General features: G+C 47.4%; 1 protein-coding gene across 5 annotated transcripts; it reads left to right on the forward strand.

Moving 5' to 3' along the window:
- The first annotated feature begins 1128 nt into the window (after positions 1-1128).
- On the forward strand, positions 1129-13432 carry TMEM107 (transmembrane protein 107). Of its 5 annotated transcripts, none has more exons than XM_083707214.1 (6): positions 1129-1213; positions 3268-3386; positions 4843-4910; positions 7861-7961; positions 8490-8586; positions 12915-13432. In XM_083707214.1, exons 1-6 carry the CDS (start codon positions 1165-1167, stop codon positions 12982-12984), a joined length of 504 nt encoding a protein of 167 aa, XP_083563340.1. In that variant the 5' UTR covers positions 1129-1164; the 3' UTR covers positions 12985-13432. The 5 variants fall into 5 exon arrangements, with proteins under 5 accessions (XP_083563340.1, XP_083563341.1, XP_083563342.1 ...); XM_083707215.1 differs by lacking the exon at positions 8490-8586 and adding an exon at positions 10570-10666; XM_083707216.1 differs by having other exon boundaries at positions 1139-1250.
- The last annotated feature ends 6054 nt before the right edge of the window (positions 13433-19486 follow it).

Here is a 19486-nt window from a genome sequence, read left to right on the forward strand (position 1 = left end):
GCTCAAACAATCATCGTAATTTAACGAAATGAAAGGCAGGGGAGCTGCTTCTCCTTCCGGGTGTTTTCCAAAAATCAAAATAGGTTTACCTACTTGAATCGGTTAAAGAAATTCCCGCTCGAAGTTTGGGGACTTACGCGGTTTGCAATGCGTTGCAGCTGGAGCTGCTGTTTTGCTAGAAATAAAAATCTAGCAAACAAACCGGTTGGGTGTGATGAATTTCCAAGGCTGGAGTTTTCCAGCTTTGCTTTTTCTTCTTTTTAATTTTGCTCTCTTTCTGTGTGTTTGTCCTACTGCATGAAATCTGGGAGGGGGGGCAGTGACACCCGTTGATATCTAGCAAGATGCAATGAGAAAACATCCCCCTTTTCAACCCCCTGCGAAAATGAGAGCGGGAACGTGGGCTAATAATTATTAGTGGTAGCGAATTCGCATCGGCGCAGCTTGTTGGTCGTCTGCTCTTCCAGCTGGAGGGGGGAGAGGAGAAAGACGAAAGGTTTAAATGGGATTCTGCTAGCAAAACCCCGCGCAAAATAAGCACGCTGTGAGCAGGATTCGAACCTACGCAGGGAGTCCCCATTGGATTTCAAGTCCAACGCCTTAACCACTCGGCCATCACAGCTCCGTATAACCGCTGCTATTACCATATCCAAAAGTAGATAATCGGGGTTGGGAAGAAAATTCGTTGGATCGCCTTTTCTTTTCTTTCCTTTCCCTTCCTCTTTCTTTGTTTCTTTCTTTCTGACAAGTTTTGCAAGGGGAAAATGAACTGCTATGGTTTGTAAAATGTCTAAGCAAGAGGGAAAACAGCTGCAAATAAAAACGATTACAAATATTCAAAAGCTGGCATTTTCCTCTGGGCCATTGGGGGTCCATAGAAAAGGGGAAAATAACAATAAAGGCCTTGGCTGCTTTGCAATGCAGCATCATGCTTCATTTCACCCTCCCCCTTTGGATATGTGAGTGGTTTTTAAGTTCCTGCCCTAAATCTATCACATATATTCGTAGTCGCGTCGGCGGCGGTGGGAGAAACCGACTTTTTACCGAGCGGGTTCAGAAAAGCTGGTGAGAACAACAATACGGAAAGTAAAGGGTTAAACGACAGGCCTTTGCCCTCAGGCAAAATGGCCGGCTCAGATTCGCCCGTGATCTCAAGCTCTCGCGATGGGAAAAAGAAGCTTCGAGGCTTCCGAAGCGGTTGTCAGGGGCAACGGTGAGGCCTAGCGGCGAGGCCCTAAACCCGAGGGGCGGTATGCGGCGCTCGCGTATATCGAGCTTGGGGCCAAAATGGTTGGCGGGAGACGGGGGTGCAGTGGGGGGGGAGGCTTGATATTGTCGTTGTAGGCGAAATTCGGGGGGGGGTATAACTGCTCTGTCGTTTTTCAAATTAATTGTTTGAGGCGGGATTAAGGGCGCATGCGCATTTGTGCCTACCTGACATGGGGCGAGGGTCGCTATTTGCACCTCTTTTGGTGTCTAATCAATTAAGGAGATCGTGGGGGGGAAGCGTATGACCTCTTTCTGGTGCAAGCAGGGTGGACCCCTCACCTTCCCACCCCAACTTTTTAAAGGATTTTAGATTGCTTGTAATAATAATAATAATAATAATAATAATAATAATAATAATAATAATAAATAATTAATAATAATTTATTTATACCCCGCCCTCCCCAGCCAAGACCGGGCTCAGGGCGGCTAACAACCAATAATAAAAACAAGTTGATTAAAATACAATTTAAAAGATTGCAATATAACATTAAAACATTAGGATGCAGCCTCTTCATAGGAGGAGAAAGGAAAAAGAAAGGGGGAGGGAATCAAACTGATTCTAAGCCAAAGGCCAGGTGGAACAACTCTGTCTTACAGGCCCTGCGGAAAGAAATCTGATTCCCTCAGGGCCCTGGTCTCTGTAAAAATTTTGCCGCTTTTAAAATACAGTTTTATGTGCAATAAAAGATGCTGCCTGAATGTACTTGTCAAGGCACTTTTTGTAAAAACCGCATAGAACAGATCTTAGGGGAAAGAAAACACAACCTATGTTTTCATAGTGATTGGTGGAAAATTGGTTTTGTTTGCTGTGTTGCAGCAAGCCCATATTTTACTGTCATTTGCTGCAATTGAGGTTTGTGGATCTAATTTTGTGCTGCTCTCATGGACAATTTTAGTGCTTAACATTTGCTTTGTTCACAGATGGATGTATTAAATTGGGAGCAGAAAATGCGTTACCCTCCAGATGCTTGTGGACTCCAGCTCCCAGCATCCTTGACCATTTGGCCATGCCGGCCGGGGCTGATGGGAGTTGGAGTCCGCCCACATCTGGAGGGCACATGTTGGCTATCCCTGTTCTGCATGGTGGGGTCAAACAAAGAATGATACCTTTCTTTTGTCACAGAATGAATGAATTGATTTTGTATTTACGGGACCACCTTTCCTGGTCTGCCCCGCAGAGGACCTTAAGGTCCATGAATAACCATAGTTTAGAGGTCCTGGGCCCTAAGGAAGTCAGACTATCCTCCGCCAGGGCCAGGGCCTTTTCAGTGATGGCTCCGACCTGGTGGAATGCTCTGTCCTATGAGATCAGGGCCCTGCAGGATTTAACCTCCTTCTGTCAGGCCTGTAAGACAGAGCTATTCTGCCTGGCCTTTAATTTGAATCCAGCCTGATCTTTTATTTCCCTTCTCTTCCCTCCCACTCCCTTTTTATGAAGATTACCCGCTCTGACACCCCACAGCTAATTCTCCCCTGGCCTCCTCGCTGGCCCAAGTTGGACTAATTCAGCCATCTAGCCGTGGGGATTATCTAATGCTTAGAGATGGATTTCCCCTAAATTGATTTCTGAACTTTGAATTTTATTCTTGCTCATGTTTTTATACTGTATTTTATGCTGCTTTTACAATTACCGGTAGGTGTTTTAAATCTGTTGTTAGCTGCCCTGAGCCCGGTTTCTGAACCGGGAAGGGTGGGGCATAAATATTATTATTATTATTATTATTATTATTATTATTATTATTATTATTTATTTTGGCACTCTCTGTTGCTAAACCCATATTTTCTTCACCTAGCACGTAAATGGTAGAATCTGCCTCTGAACAGGGTCTTGCTTGCAAGTTTCCTATAAGCATTTTGTTAGCCACTGTCAGAAATGGATGCTAGACTAACACACACACACACACACACACACACACACACACACTTTGGCTTGATTCAGCAGCCAGGCTCTTAGGTTCCTATTGATGTCTCTGCCTCTCTCTTGTCTTTTACTGCCAGGATTTCTCACTTTTTGGATGCTGGGAGAGACAATGCCTTTGGTCACCGGACTGGTTCCCTCACGATTCCTGACCCTCACGGCCCATTTGGTCATCGTCATCACCATCTTCTGGTCCAGGGTGAGAAACCTGTTCCCAGCCTCCAAACTCCATCCCTTCGCCCTCTCAACGTGCTCCTATTTCTTTTTTTAACGGTGTGATGGGCCTTACGCTTTCCAAAGAAGTGCTTCTGTCTCCCACAAGTACCGTATTTTTCGCTCTGTAAGATGCACTTTTCCCCCTCCCAAAATTAAGGGGAAATGTGTGTGTATCTTATGGAGCGAATGCAGGATCCATGGTTTCAGTGAAAGCAACGCGAAGCCTCCGGAGTGCAGCGTTGATTTCGCTGAAGCCAGGAGAGCGAGAGGGGTCAGTGCGCACTGACCCCTCTCGCTCTCCTGGCTTCAGGGATAGCCGTCCGATCCTTCTTGCTCTCCTGGCCTCGCTTTGCTGGAGAGGCGCTGCGCAGAGAGGGAGAGAATTTTTTTTTTCTTGTTCTCCCCCTCTAAAACTAGGTGCGTCCTATGGTCGGGTGCGTCCTATAGAGCGAAAAATACGGTAAGCGTCAACAAAAATAAGGCCCCAATTCCAGCCTTTGCCCAAGACGGGCAGTTTGCCTGGCGCTGTTAAATATGGCCTTCTGAGAGCAAATGCCTCGCAGGGATGGGGCAGGAATGCGATTTTAGTTCAAGGATTGGTGGGTGAAATAGAGATTATATCGTTGGCCCTCATAGATGGCATGCGAGGAGGGTGGGGTGCCCTGTGTTTGTGTGCTGACCCCCTTAAGAGGCACACAGGGTGGCGGGAAGAGGCAGCTCTGGGCATTTCTGAAGTTGGCGCCACGCCACACTTTGAGAACCCTTGCTGAAGAGCAGCCTTTCCCACCCTGGTGCTCTTCACAGGGCCATACTGGATGGAACCAATGATTTATTATTATTTATTAAATTCGTATACAGTGGTACCTCGGTTTACGAACTTAATCCGTTCCTGAAGTCCGTTCTTAAACCAAATCCGTTCATAAACCAAATCTGTTCTTAAACCAAATCCGTTCATAAACCAAGGCACTCTTTCCCTAATGAGGCCTCCCGCCGCTGGTGCCCTTCGACCGTTTGGCTTCCATTCGTAGACCAAGGTAAAGCTCACAAAATGGAACATCACTTCCGGTTTTGCGGAGTTCGTAAACCGAATACAGTAGTACCTCGGGTTATAGATGCTTCAGGTTACAGACTCCGCTAACCCAGAAATAGTACCTCGGGTTAAGAACTTTGCTTCAGGATGAGAACAGAAATCGTGCTCTGGCGGCAGCAGGAGGCCCCATTAGCTAAAGTGGTCTTCAGGTTAAGAACAGTTTCAGGTTAAGTATGGACCTCCGGAACGAATTAAGTGCTTAACCTGAGGTATCACTGTAAATACAAAATAGATAAAGCATAATGAAACCGGTGCAGTAGTAAAGAGGTTATGAGGCTACTGCTACCTTGTTCTTGTGATGAGTGAATGCATGGTCCAAATGGCGGTTTCTCTGTCTTCTGCTGTCCAGGAAAACAATGTCCGCGCTTCCCTGCCTCTCCAGTGCACCCAGGAGGAGTTTGAGAACCAAGACACAGAGTAAGTGCTCTGCCTGGGACTTTCTCTGCTACAGCCCTTCTCTGGGTGCTTCTGCTGCTCTTCAGGGTTTTTTTTTATGCTTTTAAAAAGGTTTTTGGTTGCAGTGGCCATATCTTGAAACAGGCTCCCAAGAGAAATACGCTGATTTATTTTTGTAGGCTTTTCCAGAACATGTATTTAAAATAAGGACTTAGATCCCGCTGCATCCTTTAAAGCTTGTTAATAATAATATTATTAATAGTAATCTGTTACTTATACCCCACCCGTCTGACTGGGGTGCCTCAGTTGTTAGGTTTTCAGATTACTGTATCTGAATATTGCTTTGCGCTGTTTTATTTGTAGGGCACTTTGATTGTTTTCAGAAAGGTGGGATATAAATATTAGGGAAATATGTATATTATCAGCCCCGAAAAGCAAGCTGATAATGACAGAGAAATATGTGTTCCCCGCCTACCTCTGCCCTGTTCCTTTTGGCTATCTAATAACATTCATAGTCTGAAAGGTTTCCTTTTAAAATGTGGATTTATGAATCTGTGCTATCTCTCTCTCTGTGTGTGTGTGACCTCACATTGCTGTTCATCGCCCTTCTCTCTCTGGAGCTGCTGAGAGTGCTGATGTCTCCCAGCTCCTCATGTTTTTCATCATCTAGCAAACGTCAGCACTGGATGACGCTGATGCTGTATTTATTTTTACCCTAACCTTTTCAGATTATAAACGAGAACCTCTGAAAACGTAGAAAAAGTAATCATTAAGGACACCGATAGAATTCAGACCATATACCTATTAAAAACCTGTTTAAAACATACAAGAAAAACAGCACAGCACCAGATAATGGCACCTCTCTGTCCCGCAAAAGGCTTGGGAGCTTGCTGTCTTCACAGCAGATGTGGCCACTGCTCCACCTAGCTGACAGCAGCCGTAAATCCAGGTTTAGATTAAAGCCCTGAAGGGGTGGGGGGGATGGCGTGAGAAGAGAAGGAGCAGGACTGCTTCTGGAGCTGATTATAGGCTGCCTCTTCTCATCCGAGGACTGACAAAGTTGGCCACGGATCAGTCTCTTGCCTCTGCTGCCAAGGCTAATGGTGCTTTAAATGTGCACTCTGCTTCTGCTTCTTTTTTTAAAAGGTGGTGGAGGGTTAAAAATAAAGGCAGGCGACGAGATGGGCCAATTAGATTTTTTTGCAGTGGGAAATTCCAGACAATTAGCCTTCCAGAGGAGCTTGTGTTTGCCTAGGGCTCTAATGTCCTTCATACTTGGCATATTTGCTGAGAAATTCCAGACCTGGTCGTATTGCATTGGTGGTTCAGTGGTAGAATTCTCGCCTGCCACGCGGGAGGCCCGGGTTCGATTCCCGGCCAATGCATGACACCATCATTTTATAAACCTCGATCCTACCCCTCTTTTATTGCCTGCTTTCGACTTGTTTAATCGTTTAGTCTTGTCCGTCTCTTCGTGACCCCCTGGACCAGAGCACGCCAGGCACTCCTGTCTTCCACTGCCACCCGCAGTTTGGTCAAACTCATGCTGGGAGCTTCGAGAACACTATCCAACCATCTCGTCCTCTGTCGTCCCCTTCTCCTTGTGCCCTCCATCTTTCCCAGCATCAGGGTCTTTTCCAGGGAGTCTTATCTTCTCATGAGGTGGTCAAAGTCTTGGAGCCTCAGCTTTAGGATCTGTCCTTCCAGCCCTTCAGGGCTGATTTCCTTCAGAATGGATAGGTTTGATCTTCTTGCAGTCCATGGGACTCTCAAGAGTCTCCTCCAGCACCAGAATTCAGAAGCATCCATTCTTCGGCGATCAGCCTTCTTTATGGTCCAGCTCTCACTTCCATACATCACTACTGGGAAAACCATAGCTTTGACTATACGGACCTTTGTTGGCAAGGTGATGTCTCTGCTTTTTAAGATGCTGTCTAGGTTTGTCATTGCTTTTCTCCCAAGAAGCAGGCGTCTTTTAATTTCGTGACTGCTGTCACCATCTGCAGTGATCATGGAGCCCAAGAAAGTAAAATCTCTCACTGCCTCCATTTCTTCCCCTTCTATTTGCCAGGAGGTGATGGGCCCAGTGGCCATGATCTTTGTTTTTTTGATGTTGAGCTTCAGACCCTATTTTGCGCTCTCCTCTTTCACCCTCATTAAAAGGTTCTATAACTCCTCCTCACTTTCTGCCATCAATGTTGTGTCATCTGCATATCTGACTTAACAAGTTCCAAATCATCCATGACCACCATTGCCCATGCTGGCTGGGACTGATAGAAGCTGTGGTCCAAGCAACAGTCAGAGGCCTCAGGTTCCCCACCCCTGGCTTTGTGGCTTGCCTTTTCTCTCTGCGTGTGGAGGAATGACTGCTGGGAGGAGCGCAGAGAGGAAGAACACTGTGATGCATCTACATCAGCACAATTGGATGCTCTCATCTGCCCCACCTGCAACGAAACATGTCTCTCCTGCATTGGTCTCTACAGCCACAACAAGCGCTGTAACCTTCCAGTAGTTTGACTTTACCGCCAAAGGTGCAGTCCTCCATTGTCTCCTGAGACAGACGGATGTCAACAACAAATAGTGTGTGTGTGTGTGTGTGTGTGTGAGAGAGAGAGAGAGGGGGGGGGTTGGGGAGCTGGGGGGGGGAGATAGAGACCGATTACTGTATAGTTATACCTCATGTTACGTTTGCTTCAGGTTACGTCCTGCGGTGACCCAGAAGTACCGGAAAGGATTACTTCCGGGTTTCACCGCATGCGCAGACGCGCAAAATGATGTCACGCGCATGTGCAGAAGCGGCAAATCGCAACCCGTGTGTGCACAGACGCGCCACTGCGGGTTGCGCTCTTTTCATGTTGCGAACGAGCCTCCGCAATCAGAGGTACCGCAACCAGAGGTTGGGCTCAGGAAGGAATTTCAGGTTTTCTAGAGACACAAGACGTAACCCTCCCTGTGGTTTTCCTCCCTTCAGGATGGTGGTTGCCCTGTCGGTGACGCTCGGGCTTTTTGCGGTGGAGCTGGCCGGCTTTCTCTCTGGAGTGTCCATGTTCAACAATGTGCAGAGCCTCCTCTGTATCCTTTGAAAAGGGGACAGACTGGACGTAGGTTACGTGGGTGGCAGAGGGAAGCCACAGAGAGGGCAACTTGGACTCATCAGACCTGCAAAGTGAGGGAGCCAAACCTGAGAGCTAAAAGAAGATGCCCATGTTATCTCATGCAGGTGCAGATGGGCATCAGAAGGCGCTGAGGCCCATTGGATACCCGCTCCTGGACGCTTTGCCAAAGCACTTACGTCTCAGTCCATCAGGCAACGTTCTTCAGCCTTGCGTCCCCCGATGTCGTAGGACTACAATGCCCATCATCCCTGACCCACTGACTAAGCTAGCAGTGGACAATGGGAGTTGTAGTCCTACGACATCAGGGGACGCAAGGCTGAGGAAAGCTGGTAGGCAGTTCCCGCGTGGGAACGCGGACGTTCTGGCTTGTTGCCGTCCCCTGTGTAGGCCAGCCCCGATGCCCCACAGCTGCCCCAGGAGGACCTGAGGGGTTCCTGCCCTTCATGCGTTGTTGCTCCCTGACTGAGCCTCCTTTCCGCTCCAGCCACAGGCACCCACGCCTCTGCCTCCGTCACGTTGCTCTTCTTCCTCTTTGAACAGTGGGACAGCGGCCTGTACTGGTGGATCTTTGCTTTCTGCAGGTCAGTCGAGACGGAAGTCGCCTCTGGTGGCAGAGCTTTGCGAGGCAAGGGGCTTCCTTCACTTGCTGCCCGTCGCCAAGCAGTGGGAGTAGCAGAAGAAATGCGGAAGCTGGGGCTGCATTGGCCAGGATTGGCTGGCATTTCTACTCCAGAGAAAGTACTGTATTTTTGGCTCTATAGGGCGCACCGGACCATAGGGCACACCTAGTTTTTAGGGGGGGGGGATTTGTATTTCCCCCCCCAGCCCCAAAGAGCAAAGAAGCCAAGACAGCGAACGGGATGGTTTCCGCTCGCTGTCTTGGCTTAGTTTTTAGCCGCGGGGCTGGGGCGGGGGAAGCCTGAGCTTCCCCCGACCCCAGCCCCCTAAACAGGTCCAGGAGCGGCGGAAAGATTGCGCGGAACCTCGCCGCCGCTCCCAGAGCTTGCGGGCTGGGGACGGGGGACGCCCGAGCTTCCCCGGCCCCCAGAACAGGCTGCTATCCACAAGCCTTCAGAGCCTGGCAGGAACTCCTGCCGGGCTCCGAAGGCTTGCGGATAGCTGCCTGAAGCCTAGGGAGCGGGAGTTGGCGCTGCGCTCCCCGGTCTTCAGACTGCAGGCTGCTATCCGCAAGCCTTCGGAGTGCTCCGAAGGCTTGTGGAAAGCTGCCTGGAGAGCGAGAGGGGTTGGTGCGCATGGAAGCCTGCATTCGCTCCATAGGATGCACACACATTTCCCCTTCATTTTTTTGGGGGGGGGGGAGTATGTCCTATAGAGCGAAAAATACGGTAGCTGGGTTCAAAGTGGAGAAGGGTATCTTGGGATGTGTGTGGCCTCTGTAGGAGGACGTCCCTGCTGCTAGAAGGGGCACCCACTGCTATTTCATTCATTGAAATACACCAGTTGGTTGCCCTCCAGATGTTTCTGAACTATAGCTCCCATCATCCTTGGTCGTGGACGATGCTTGCTGGGGAGTTGTAGTTCAGCAACACTTGGTGGTCAAAGGTTCCTCACAACCGAATTACATCTGGCCTGATCTGTCCCCCAAATGAGCCCTCAGATTTACTAATAAGCATAGGACTTGCTGATCAGTAGGTCGGCGGTTTGAATCCCCATGACGGGGTGAGCTCCTGTTGCCTGGTCCCTGCTCCTGCCAACCTAGCAGTTTGAAAGCACGTCAAAGTGCAAGTAGATAAATAGGTACCACTTCAGTGGGAAGGTAAATGGCGTTTCTGTGCGCTGCTCTGGCTTAGTCCTGCTGGCCACATGACCCGGAAGCTGTACGCCGGCTCCCTCAGCCAATAAAGCGAGATGAGCGCTGCAACCCCAGAGTCGGCCATGACTGGACCTAATGGTCAGGGGTCCCTTTACCTTTACTATTGTACAGTGGTGCCTCGCAAGACGAAATTAATCCTTTCCATGAGGCTCTTCGTATAGTGGTTTTTTCGTCTTGCGAAGCAAGCCCGTTGACAGCTTAGCGGATTAGCACTATTAGCGGTTTAGAGGCTTTTAGCCATCAGCAGTTAAGCGGCTTATCAGCGGATCAGCTGATAAGCGGCCTAGCGGCTTAGGAAAAGGGGGGAGGGAAAAAACCCCGCAGGAACTCGCAAGACATTTTCGTCTTGCGAAGCAAGCCCATAGGGAAATTCGTTTTGCGAAGCGCCTCCAAAACGGAAAACCCTTTCGTCTAACGGGTTTTCCGTCTTGCGAGGCGTTCGTCTTGCGGGGCACCACTGTAAATGCCTTTGGTATCTTGGATTGCCCTGGCTCGTGACTATTGGGGAGTGGGTCCCTGTCACCTCAATCACATTTGATCCAGCAAATGCTCAGAGGGGGAGTGGCTGATCTCTCATCCTTGGTGTCGGGATGGTTTCTTCTCTCTCCCAGTTCACCCCAGGCGCAAAATGTCTGGCACCTTTCTGTGCAAGAGGTCCAGGTCATGTGGAGCTGCCTGCTACTGCAGGCCTCACTTTACGATGCCAGTTTCCCTGACTGCTCCCCACTAGCTCTGGCTGCCCACTGCAGTGCCTCCATCTGCCTCTCCTTTTTCGTCTTTGAGCGCTGGGAGACGGTCACTTACTGGTACATCATGGGCTTCTGCAGGTAGATTCTTAGTTCTGTATATGCGTGGATACAGTGGTACCTTGGGTTACATACCCTTCAGGTTACAGACGCTTCAGGTTACAGGCTCCGCTAACCCAGAAATAGTACCTCGGGTTAAGAACTTTGCTTCAGCGTGAGAACAGAAATTGTGCTCCAGCGGCGCAGCAGCGGCAGGAGCCCCATTAGCTAAAGTGGTCTTCAGGTTAAGAACAGTTTCAGGTTAAGTACAGACCTCCAGAACGAATTAAGTACTTAACCCGAGGTACCACTGTACATTTTCCCGTGTATAAGATTCCCCCATGTATAAGACGCTCCTTATTTGGGGGGGACTAAATTTAAAGAAAATGAGGGGAGATGGCCCAAAGTTGTTGAGCTTTTTTTTAGGGGGAATTGCCTGCACGCCATCACCCCAGCAGGGCCATTGCTGGGGGTTGGCAAAGAGGTGGGCAGCCGCTCCCTCCACGCCACTGCGGGCAGGAAGCTCCCTAGAGCGCGGGCCGCCAACCAGCTGGCTGGCAGCACGCAGCTCCCCCCCCCCCACGCTACTATCCGTATATAGGACAACCCCAGTTATTTGACGATTTTTGAGTTAAAAAACCTCGTCTAATACACGGAAAAATACGGTATATGGAGAGAGAGAGGGAGAGGGAGGGAGGGAGGGAGGGAGGGAGGATGGAGAAAAGTTCTTCTCCCTCATAACCCTAACAAATTCATGGAGGAGAGGGCCATTGATGGCTAATAGCCAGGATGGCTACGCTCTTGTTTCCACAGCTGGAGGCAGCAATGCTTTTGAATTTCAGCTGCTGGAAACCTCAGGAGGGGAGTGGGATCTAATAATAATGATAATAATGATAACAATAATAATAATTTAAACCTGCTAAACCTTAGGTTATGTTAATACAATCCTAGTAACAACACACACAACGTAACAGGCTGGTCAGGAGATAAAGTCCATTCAGTTCCTAAATTGGCATATTGGCAATGACCACAATATGGTATGCTTATCTTATATGGTGTTCCACGTGTCGCTGCTTTGAGGATTCTAACGTTCCCTGTTTGTAGATATCATATCTGATGGAAAACGTGAAGGTATGTCACCTAATTTAGGATATCCAATTTAGGAACTGAGTGGACTTTAACTCCTGACCATCCATTGGACTTTAATTTTTCAGGATATGTTCTGTTTGCATGATGTGTTGGTCTATGGAATTGCACATTGTGAGATATTATATGTAGAATTGTGTTTGAAATAGAAGTTACATACATAGTCAAAAACAGCCTGTTAGGTTGTGTGTGTTGTGGGCTTCCCACAGGCATTTAGTTGGCCACCTTGAGAACGGGATTCTGGACTAGATGGGCAGTAGGCCCTTCCTATGTTTTCTTTTCTTTCTTCCTTTTTAAATTGTTTATTTATTTTGATTTTACATATACACACATCAAATAATCAGAATATTAAAAAAGAAAAAGCATTTCAGCAATGAAAATGAAAAAAAAAAGCCTCAAAAACAAGCATTTTCAAATACGATTCTTCGTAGCGAGTGCAAGCCGCCTTTTTGCAACTTTTGGCTTGACTCCTTGATTCCTAACATGATCCCTAACATGTTAGGAACTTTCCTATGTTTTCATATGTGTGTGTGTGTGTTTCACATGTTTGTTCCCCAGCTGATGTTTTTCTCCCCCCAGGAAGAGGGAAGCCCTTCTCCTGAAGAAATTTAAAGACTATCTACAGAAACATTGTAAAATTAATGAATGTTAGAAGGATGTTGGAATGAAGTTATGTGGTTTTAGCAGAAATGTTATAAAGGTTTAGGGAAAAAACAGACTGTTAATTGGTGAAAGGAGGGAAAGTAAAGTTACATTATATTAAGATAAATTACAGGACTAAAATTGGAAAAGATGGAAAGGATTTGCTGAAATAGCTAACCGAACTAGAATACAAAAAAGAGAGATGTGAGGAGGTCAAGGAAACAAGCAAATGAAAGATAAGTTATGGGAAGGTTTGATGTGTTTTTTAATTGTTTCTATTTTTCTGTTGTTTTTTTTTCTTTTTCTTTTTCTCTTTTTCCCCCCTTATTGTGATGTGATGTGCTGTTTTGTTTTTGTTTAATATGGAGTTTTTACTTTTTCTTTTTGTAACTTTTAAAACTTTAATAAATATTATTTTCAAAAAAAGAAAAGGAAAAAAAGAAGCCCTTCTCCTTAGCACTGACCCCCTCCCCTCTCTCTGTCTGTCTTCGCCCCCTGACAGCGCCTTGCCTGCCGCTGTGGAAATACTGCTTTTCATCTCGGTCTTGGGCTTGAAGAAGAAGCCGCTGTGAAGCCCCCTGTCGCTCCAGGAGGAGACGTTTGTTGGGGACGACTCCAGATGGGTGACAAAACCAACTGAGCAGAGCCAAGCTGCGCTGGCACCGAGAAACAGAGACTGAGCACAATTGGGGAGAGCAGGTAGGATGGTGACCCTCCCTGGTATCACATTGCCAGCTGCCACCCACAGCTCCAGCAACACAGATCCGTCTCCTGCGCTTCATGCTGCCTCCCCCCAGCGGTAATCGTGGTAACAGCGCCCTGTTGCTGCACAAAGCCACGCATTTATTCACACGTGCTTTTTCCAGCTTCCGGTCATGCATCTGCGGTGCCAAAATGCCTCCTTCAGAAGAAATGGTGAAGCCCGTATTCAGGACATTTGATTGTAGTTAGAGAATGCTGTCTGAGATTTATTACACTTTTTTACCTGAATAAAATAGCATCCTTCTTATGAATTCGCCACTCGGATTGCAATCATTAAAGTACAGTGGTACCTCGGGTTACAGACGCTTCAGGTTACAGACTCCGCTAACCCAGAAATACTACCTCGGGTTAAGAACTTTGCTTCAGGATGAGAACAGAAATTGCATGGCGGCAGCGCGGGAGACCCCATTAGCTAAAGTGGTACCTCAGGTTAAAAACAGTTTCAGGTTAGGAATGGACCCCCGGAACGAATTAAGTTCTTAACCCAAGGTACCACTGTAGTGTTGATGAAGTCTGTTGGTTTATGTAGATCAGCTGGGGGTGAAAACATTTGGAAAGCCGCAGGTTGGAGGAGGGGTGATATCAACTGACTCTCATCTCCCCCTCCTTGCATTGGCTGCTATGGCCAAGTTAAACTAGTGAAGCCTTATTTACCTAGGGATCCATCAGCCTCGCCATCCCCGGACCTTGGAGGGAACAAAAGTACCAGGAAAGCAAAATCTTCTTTGGAGAAAAAGAGTTTATTGAAATCTGTGCACAGAGACAATCTGTGCACAGAGACAACCAGCAGGATAGCTCCTGAAAACTGGCTGTAAATACATGGCATTTGGCAGGCATTCTTATACTGTAGGTACACATTTCTCCACCAATCACCAATTGCCAACCTATAGATACACCTTCCTTCCACCAATCACCAATTGCCAACCTATAGATACACCTTCCTTCCACCAATCACCAATTGCCAACCTATAGATACACCTTCCTTCCACCAATCACCAATTGCCAACCTATAGATACACCTTCCTTCCACCAATCACCAATTGCCAACCTATAGATACACCTTCCTTCCACCAATCACCAATTGCCAACCTATAGATACACCTTCCTTCCACCAATCACCAATTGCCAACCTATAGATACACCTTCCTTCCACCAATCACCAATTGCCAACCTATAGATACACCTTCCTTAGGAGGATAATCACGTTAAGCAAGTTCCTCACCCATTTCCCTGTCTTTTGTTTTTTTTTATAATAATTTTTATTAAGGTTTTCCAAATTAAAACAAATTAAAACAAATTAAATCCAATTTATAAACTTTTTGCCAATAACCAGGACTTCCCCTCCCTACCCCCTCTTGTGTTCCAAATCTTCCAAATAAGCAATTAAATTCAACAAGTTCTTATCCCCAAATTACACTCATCATCAGTAACCCAATTTATCCAAATTCCCATCCCCTAAGATCGATCTATTCCCTTCCAGGAGTTCCCCCCTTTCAAACATAGTACAGATGGAAATAAAATAAATATGAGTAGTAATTTTACAACCTTTGGATTCCAACTTTCCCTCCCCTCTTTCCCCTTTGCGTTTCACCTATCCCTCTACTTCTAATATCTTCCTGGAGTTCCCACATTACACTATGCCCACATCCCTCTGGTTCTTTGCCAGTCTTTAATTACGAGTGTCCAATCATAGAAGGAGTCTATCAAAAAAGGGGCCCATTTCTTCTATCCAGGTTTTTATATCCAGGAGTAAAAACTCCAATTTTGTTTCCATATGCTTGTCAAACCTGGATATCCCAAATGTTCCCTCTCCCAGTTCTGTCCAGTTCTTGTTGTTTCCTTAGTCTTGTCAATCATTCTCCTCCTTTTTGTTTCTCTGTTTTCCCACAGAAATGTTCTTTTTCCAAAAGTTCTAGTGTCTCTGCAGAGGCTTGTTATTCAGGAGCAAAGCATTGCATCATGTTCCTTTCATTTTTCAACAAATAGTTCCATTGTTTCCTGTAGTGTGTAAACCTCTGTAGACAAAATAATGTTCCATTCCTGCAGTTTCCCAGGAGATTAAAAGTTCCATTCAACTGTTCAAGTTTCCTGTCAAAAACACATGCAATATCCCTCAGCTCCTCTAGATGGATTACAGTAACAAAGTTCCCTTCCAGAATCACATCCACCAGTCCAAGTAACTTGTTAGTCCATATTTAAAGCAGTTTATGTTCAATTTATAACAAATGTAACCGGCAAAGTCCTCATAACAAAGTCTCTATTTTAATCTTCCTTTTTGACAGCTCTTTGACAGCTGTCAAAACCTCCATTGCTCTTCTCCAGGCAGTTTCACGAATCGCTCCAGGGATTCCGGGGGGGGGGGGGGGTTGCTTTTTTAAAACAATTCCACTTTTCTCCTCCAGCTCAATCTTATAATTTTCCCTCGCGAAGTTGCTAATTCGGCAAAATAAGGTTACACTCGATCTTAGTTGTCCAGTCCTTTGTTTTGGCTCTTCTACAATTTAGGGGTGGGCTGACTTCCTTTTTTCCGCCTCCCCCGATCGCTCCAAATTTTAAAAATTTATCCCTTTTTTTTTTAGTCCATATTCCAATTACTCACAGGTTCTTCTTTAGATCCAAATTTTCAATAGAAGAAGTCAGCGCTCTCCGCCGGATGGCATGCGGCTGCGCTCGGCAGGGATAGCAGAGAACTCAAAGCACCACGCTTCTCCCCGGCACCCGATCCGTAGCCTTTAAAAAGGCTCCTTCACGAGTCGGGAGGGCGCTAACGGTGCCAGCCGAGTCTCCATGTCCACGGCCTCCTCTGGCCGTGGTTTTTAAGGGTCCCCGCATCGCCGGTGCGGTAGGACCCAGCCCCTGCCAAGCAGGCTCCCTCCCCATTTCCCTATCTTTTGGGCCTACGTGGCTTCTCTTATTCTTTACTTGACCAGTGTCACAAGCCAAACCTGCTTAAGCAATCTTTATTGGAATCTAAAGCCAAAGCTGCTCAGGCAATCTATATTGCAATCTATATTGCGACAGAGCTAAACCGTCCCTTCCTTCACTAGTAGATGAAACTAGAGCCCTTTAATGGCTGCGTGGTTCAATTCCAAGGATAACAACAACAATAATTTATTTATACCCCGCCCATCTGGCTGGGTTTCCCCAGCCACTCTGGGCGGCTTCCAACAAAATAATAAAAATACAATAAAACATCAGACATTAAAATCTTCCCTAAACAGGGCTGCGAAATCTAGCTTGCTCCAGATAACCTCGTGGGCCAAATATTTCCATTCTCCTGCTTCTAAGGTCTTGCAGCCCCCCCCCCCCCATAGCCTCTCCTTCCTCACTGGGCCCTGTTTTGCTTCTTCTGAGACTTCATCTTCCGGCCTGTGGGAAAGATGGCTAGGACAATGGATAATAAACTGGACTGGGCCATGGAGCCTGGAGCTCAAATTCCTGCCCAGCCGTGAAGAAGTTCACTGGGTCCAGTTGGGACATTTCAGGATAATGCCAGAAGGCTGTTATGAGGATGCAATGAATAGGCCAAGCCTCCCCTTTTCTGCCACAAAGACCCTGGAAGAAGGCTGGGAGACCAAATTTAATTATTACATTCATATACCCTATTTATCTGCCAATGAGATCTAGGTGTCGCACATGGCTCTTCTCCCTGTTTCATCCTTGCAACACTGTGAGGTAGGTTATGACAAATATGTTGGTGATGACTATTCTCTTTGCAATGACTTTGGGGGGGGGGCTTGTAATGTATTGTGCTAGATCAAGGGTCAGCAAACTTTTTCAGCAGGGGGCCGGTCCACTGTCTCTCAGACCTTGTGGGGGGCCGGACTATATTTTCAAAAAAAACATGAACGAATTCCTATGCCCCACAAATAACCCAGAGGTGCATTTTAAATAAATGGACACATTCTACTTATGTAAAAACACCAGGCAGGCCCCACAAATAACCCAGAGATGCATTTTAAATAGAAGGACACATTCTACTCATGTAAAAATGCGCTGATTCCCGGACCGTCCACAGGCTGAATTTAGAAGGTGATTGGGCCGGATCCGCCCCTCTGGCCTTAATTTGCCTATCCATGTGCTAGATGCTGCGTGGTTTTAAACTGTATTTTAATGGTTTCTTTTATTGCGATGCATTTAATTGTTTTACAACTTGGTGTTCCCGTAGAATTCAAAGTCAGTGCAATGCAATATAGTAATAACAGAAGCAGGATAGGACACGGAGCTTCAATGTGCAGAGCATGTGTGGAGTCTGCTGTCTCTCACACAACACTGGTAGCTAACATGGTGCCCTCCCTTAGCACTGGTCATGTTGGCTGGGGATGATGGGGTGTAAGTGCTGACTAGGACCTGGGAGACCTGAGTTCGAATCCCGCTTGGTCATAAAGCTCACTGGGCGACTTTGGGCCCGTCACTGCCTTTCTCAGCCTAACCTACCTCACAGGGTTGTTGTGTGCGGATTAAATGAGCAGGAGGAGAACTGTGCAATGGGACGTGGGTGGCGCTGTGGTTTAAACCACAGGGCTTGCCAATCAGAAGGTCGGCAGTTCGAATCCCTGCGATGGGGTGAGCTCCCGTTGCTCGGTCCCTGCTCCTGCCAACCTAGCAGTTCAAAAGTACATCAAAGTGCAAGTAGATAAATAGGTACCGCTCCGGCGGGAAGGTAAACGGCGTTTCCGTGCGCTGCTCTGGTTTGCCAGAAGCGGCTTATTCATGCTAGCTACATGACCCGGAAGCTGTACGCCGGCTCCCTCAGCCAGTAAAGCGAGATGAGCGCCGCAACCCCAGAGTCGGCCACGACTGGACCTAATGGTCAGGGGTCCCTTTGCCTATAAATGCAATAAATAAAAATATCTGGAGGCCATTGCATCCTAGACATTAATTAGACGGCATCCCCACAGGATCTTTCTTGAGGGTCTCTGGCAAATATGACGATGAGGAGAGTTGTCCCCTGCCCCCCCCCAAAAAAAATTCAAAATAAAACCGGCTAAAGTTAAACGCTCCATAGTCTCAAATGGTTATCAAATCCTTTATTTTTCATTGGTGCAGCATTCCAGAGGCCCCTTAGATAAAGGATTAAGATCAGAACTATGATATTGGGAATACTGTTGACCAGCCAGAACATGAGAAGTCTTTTTTAAAATATATAATTTGGAATGTATAATTGGCTTTTTGTATTATGATGTGGCAAGATTTGATATCTGTCAGTTGGAGTGTTATTAATGAAAATTAATAAAAAGTTATTTACAAAAAACAAAATTCCGGAGGCCCCTGGCTCTGCCCGGCTCCTCCCAGTAAATACGGTAGGGCTGCCCTCGTACCTTCTCGAGCGACGTCACCGCCCCATGCAAATTAGCTGGCGCATGGCACCCTGGGAAAGCAGGCGGCTCTTCGGCCGGCTTGTTTCTATGCCGCTCTGCACAAAGAGCTTTGCCGCGGGAAACGGTGCAGAATGCCGCAGCGGGAGGCGTTTTAATCTCTCGCGAAGAGTTTCCAAGGCAGCTCACTTTTGCGCCACCGTGACCTGAGAGGCTGTGCGCAAAATGGCGGCCCCGGCGTCCAGACCTGCTCGATATCGTCAGTGAGGTATATCCTTACCTGTTCCTCCTCCGGGAGAACAGAACATGATGAACGGAGAGCGCATGAGACATGATTAGAGTCTCCGCTGGCCGGGGAACAGCAACGCCCCGGCCTGCTCCTTTCTGATTTTTACTGACGATCCTTCTCTAGCCTCTATCGTTATAAAAGCAGAATTAAGTTTTATATCTCTATACTTAATCCTACTGTTTTTCTGATTCCTGCATTGCACGGGGTTGGACTAGATGATCCTTGGGTGGCCCTTCCAACTCTTACGCTTCTATTTTCGCGTGATTGGTCAACTGAAGTGTCCATCAGTTGCGCGTTGGCCCGCCTACTTCCACCTTCGTCTGCAATTGGTGGAATACGCCTAGCGGAAGACCATTGGCCGTTCTTTCTACACTGGTCCCGCCCCTTCTCTGGTTTCCAGGGTGCTCTGTTTTGCCTGGCGGCCCTCCATCCCTCTTTCGGCTCACGTCTCCCAATGCTTGGTCGTTTCACAAAATGGCCGACATATCCCGCCCTACGTTGCCTCTTCTCGTTTCTGATTGGCAGGCTTTGGTGTGTGTGGGGGGGGGAGATTGACAAGGTCCTCGTAACCACTAAGCTTGCGCTCGGCCATCTCCCGACTTAACCAATCGGGAGCCAGCATCGTCAAGGGCGCAGGGAAGCAGCCAATCGGTACCCTTTCCTCTCCTTTGCAAATCCCGCCCCTGGAGAGGCGTCGAAACTTGA

This window comes from Podarcis gaigeae (assembly GCF_964106915.1).
Source record: "Podarcis gaigeae genome assembly, chromosome: 13".
Lineage (NCBI taxonomy): Eukaryota > Metazoa > Chordata > Lepidosauria > Squamata > Lacertidae > Podarcis > Podarcis gaigeae.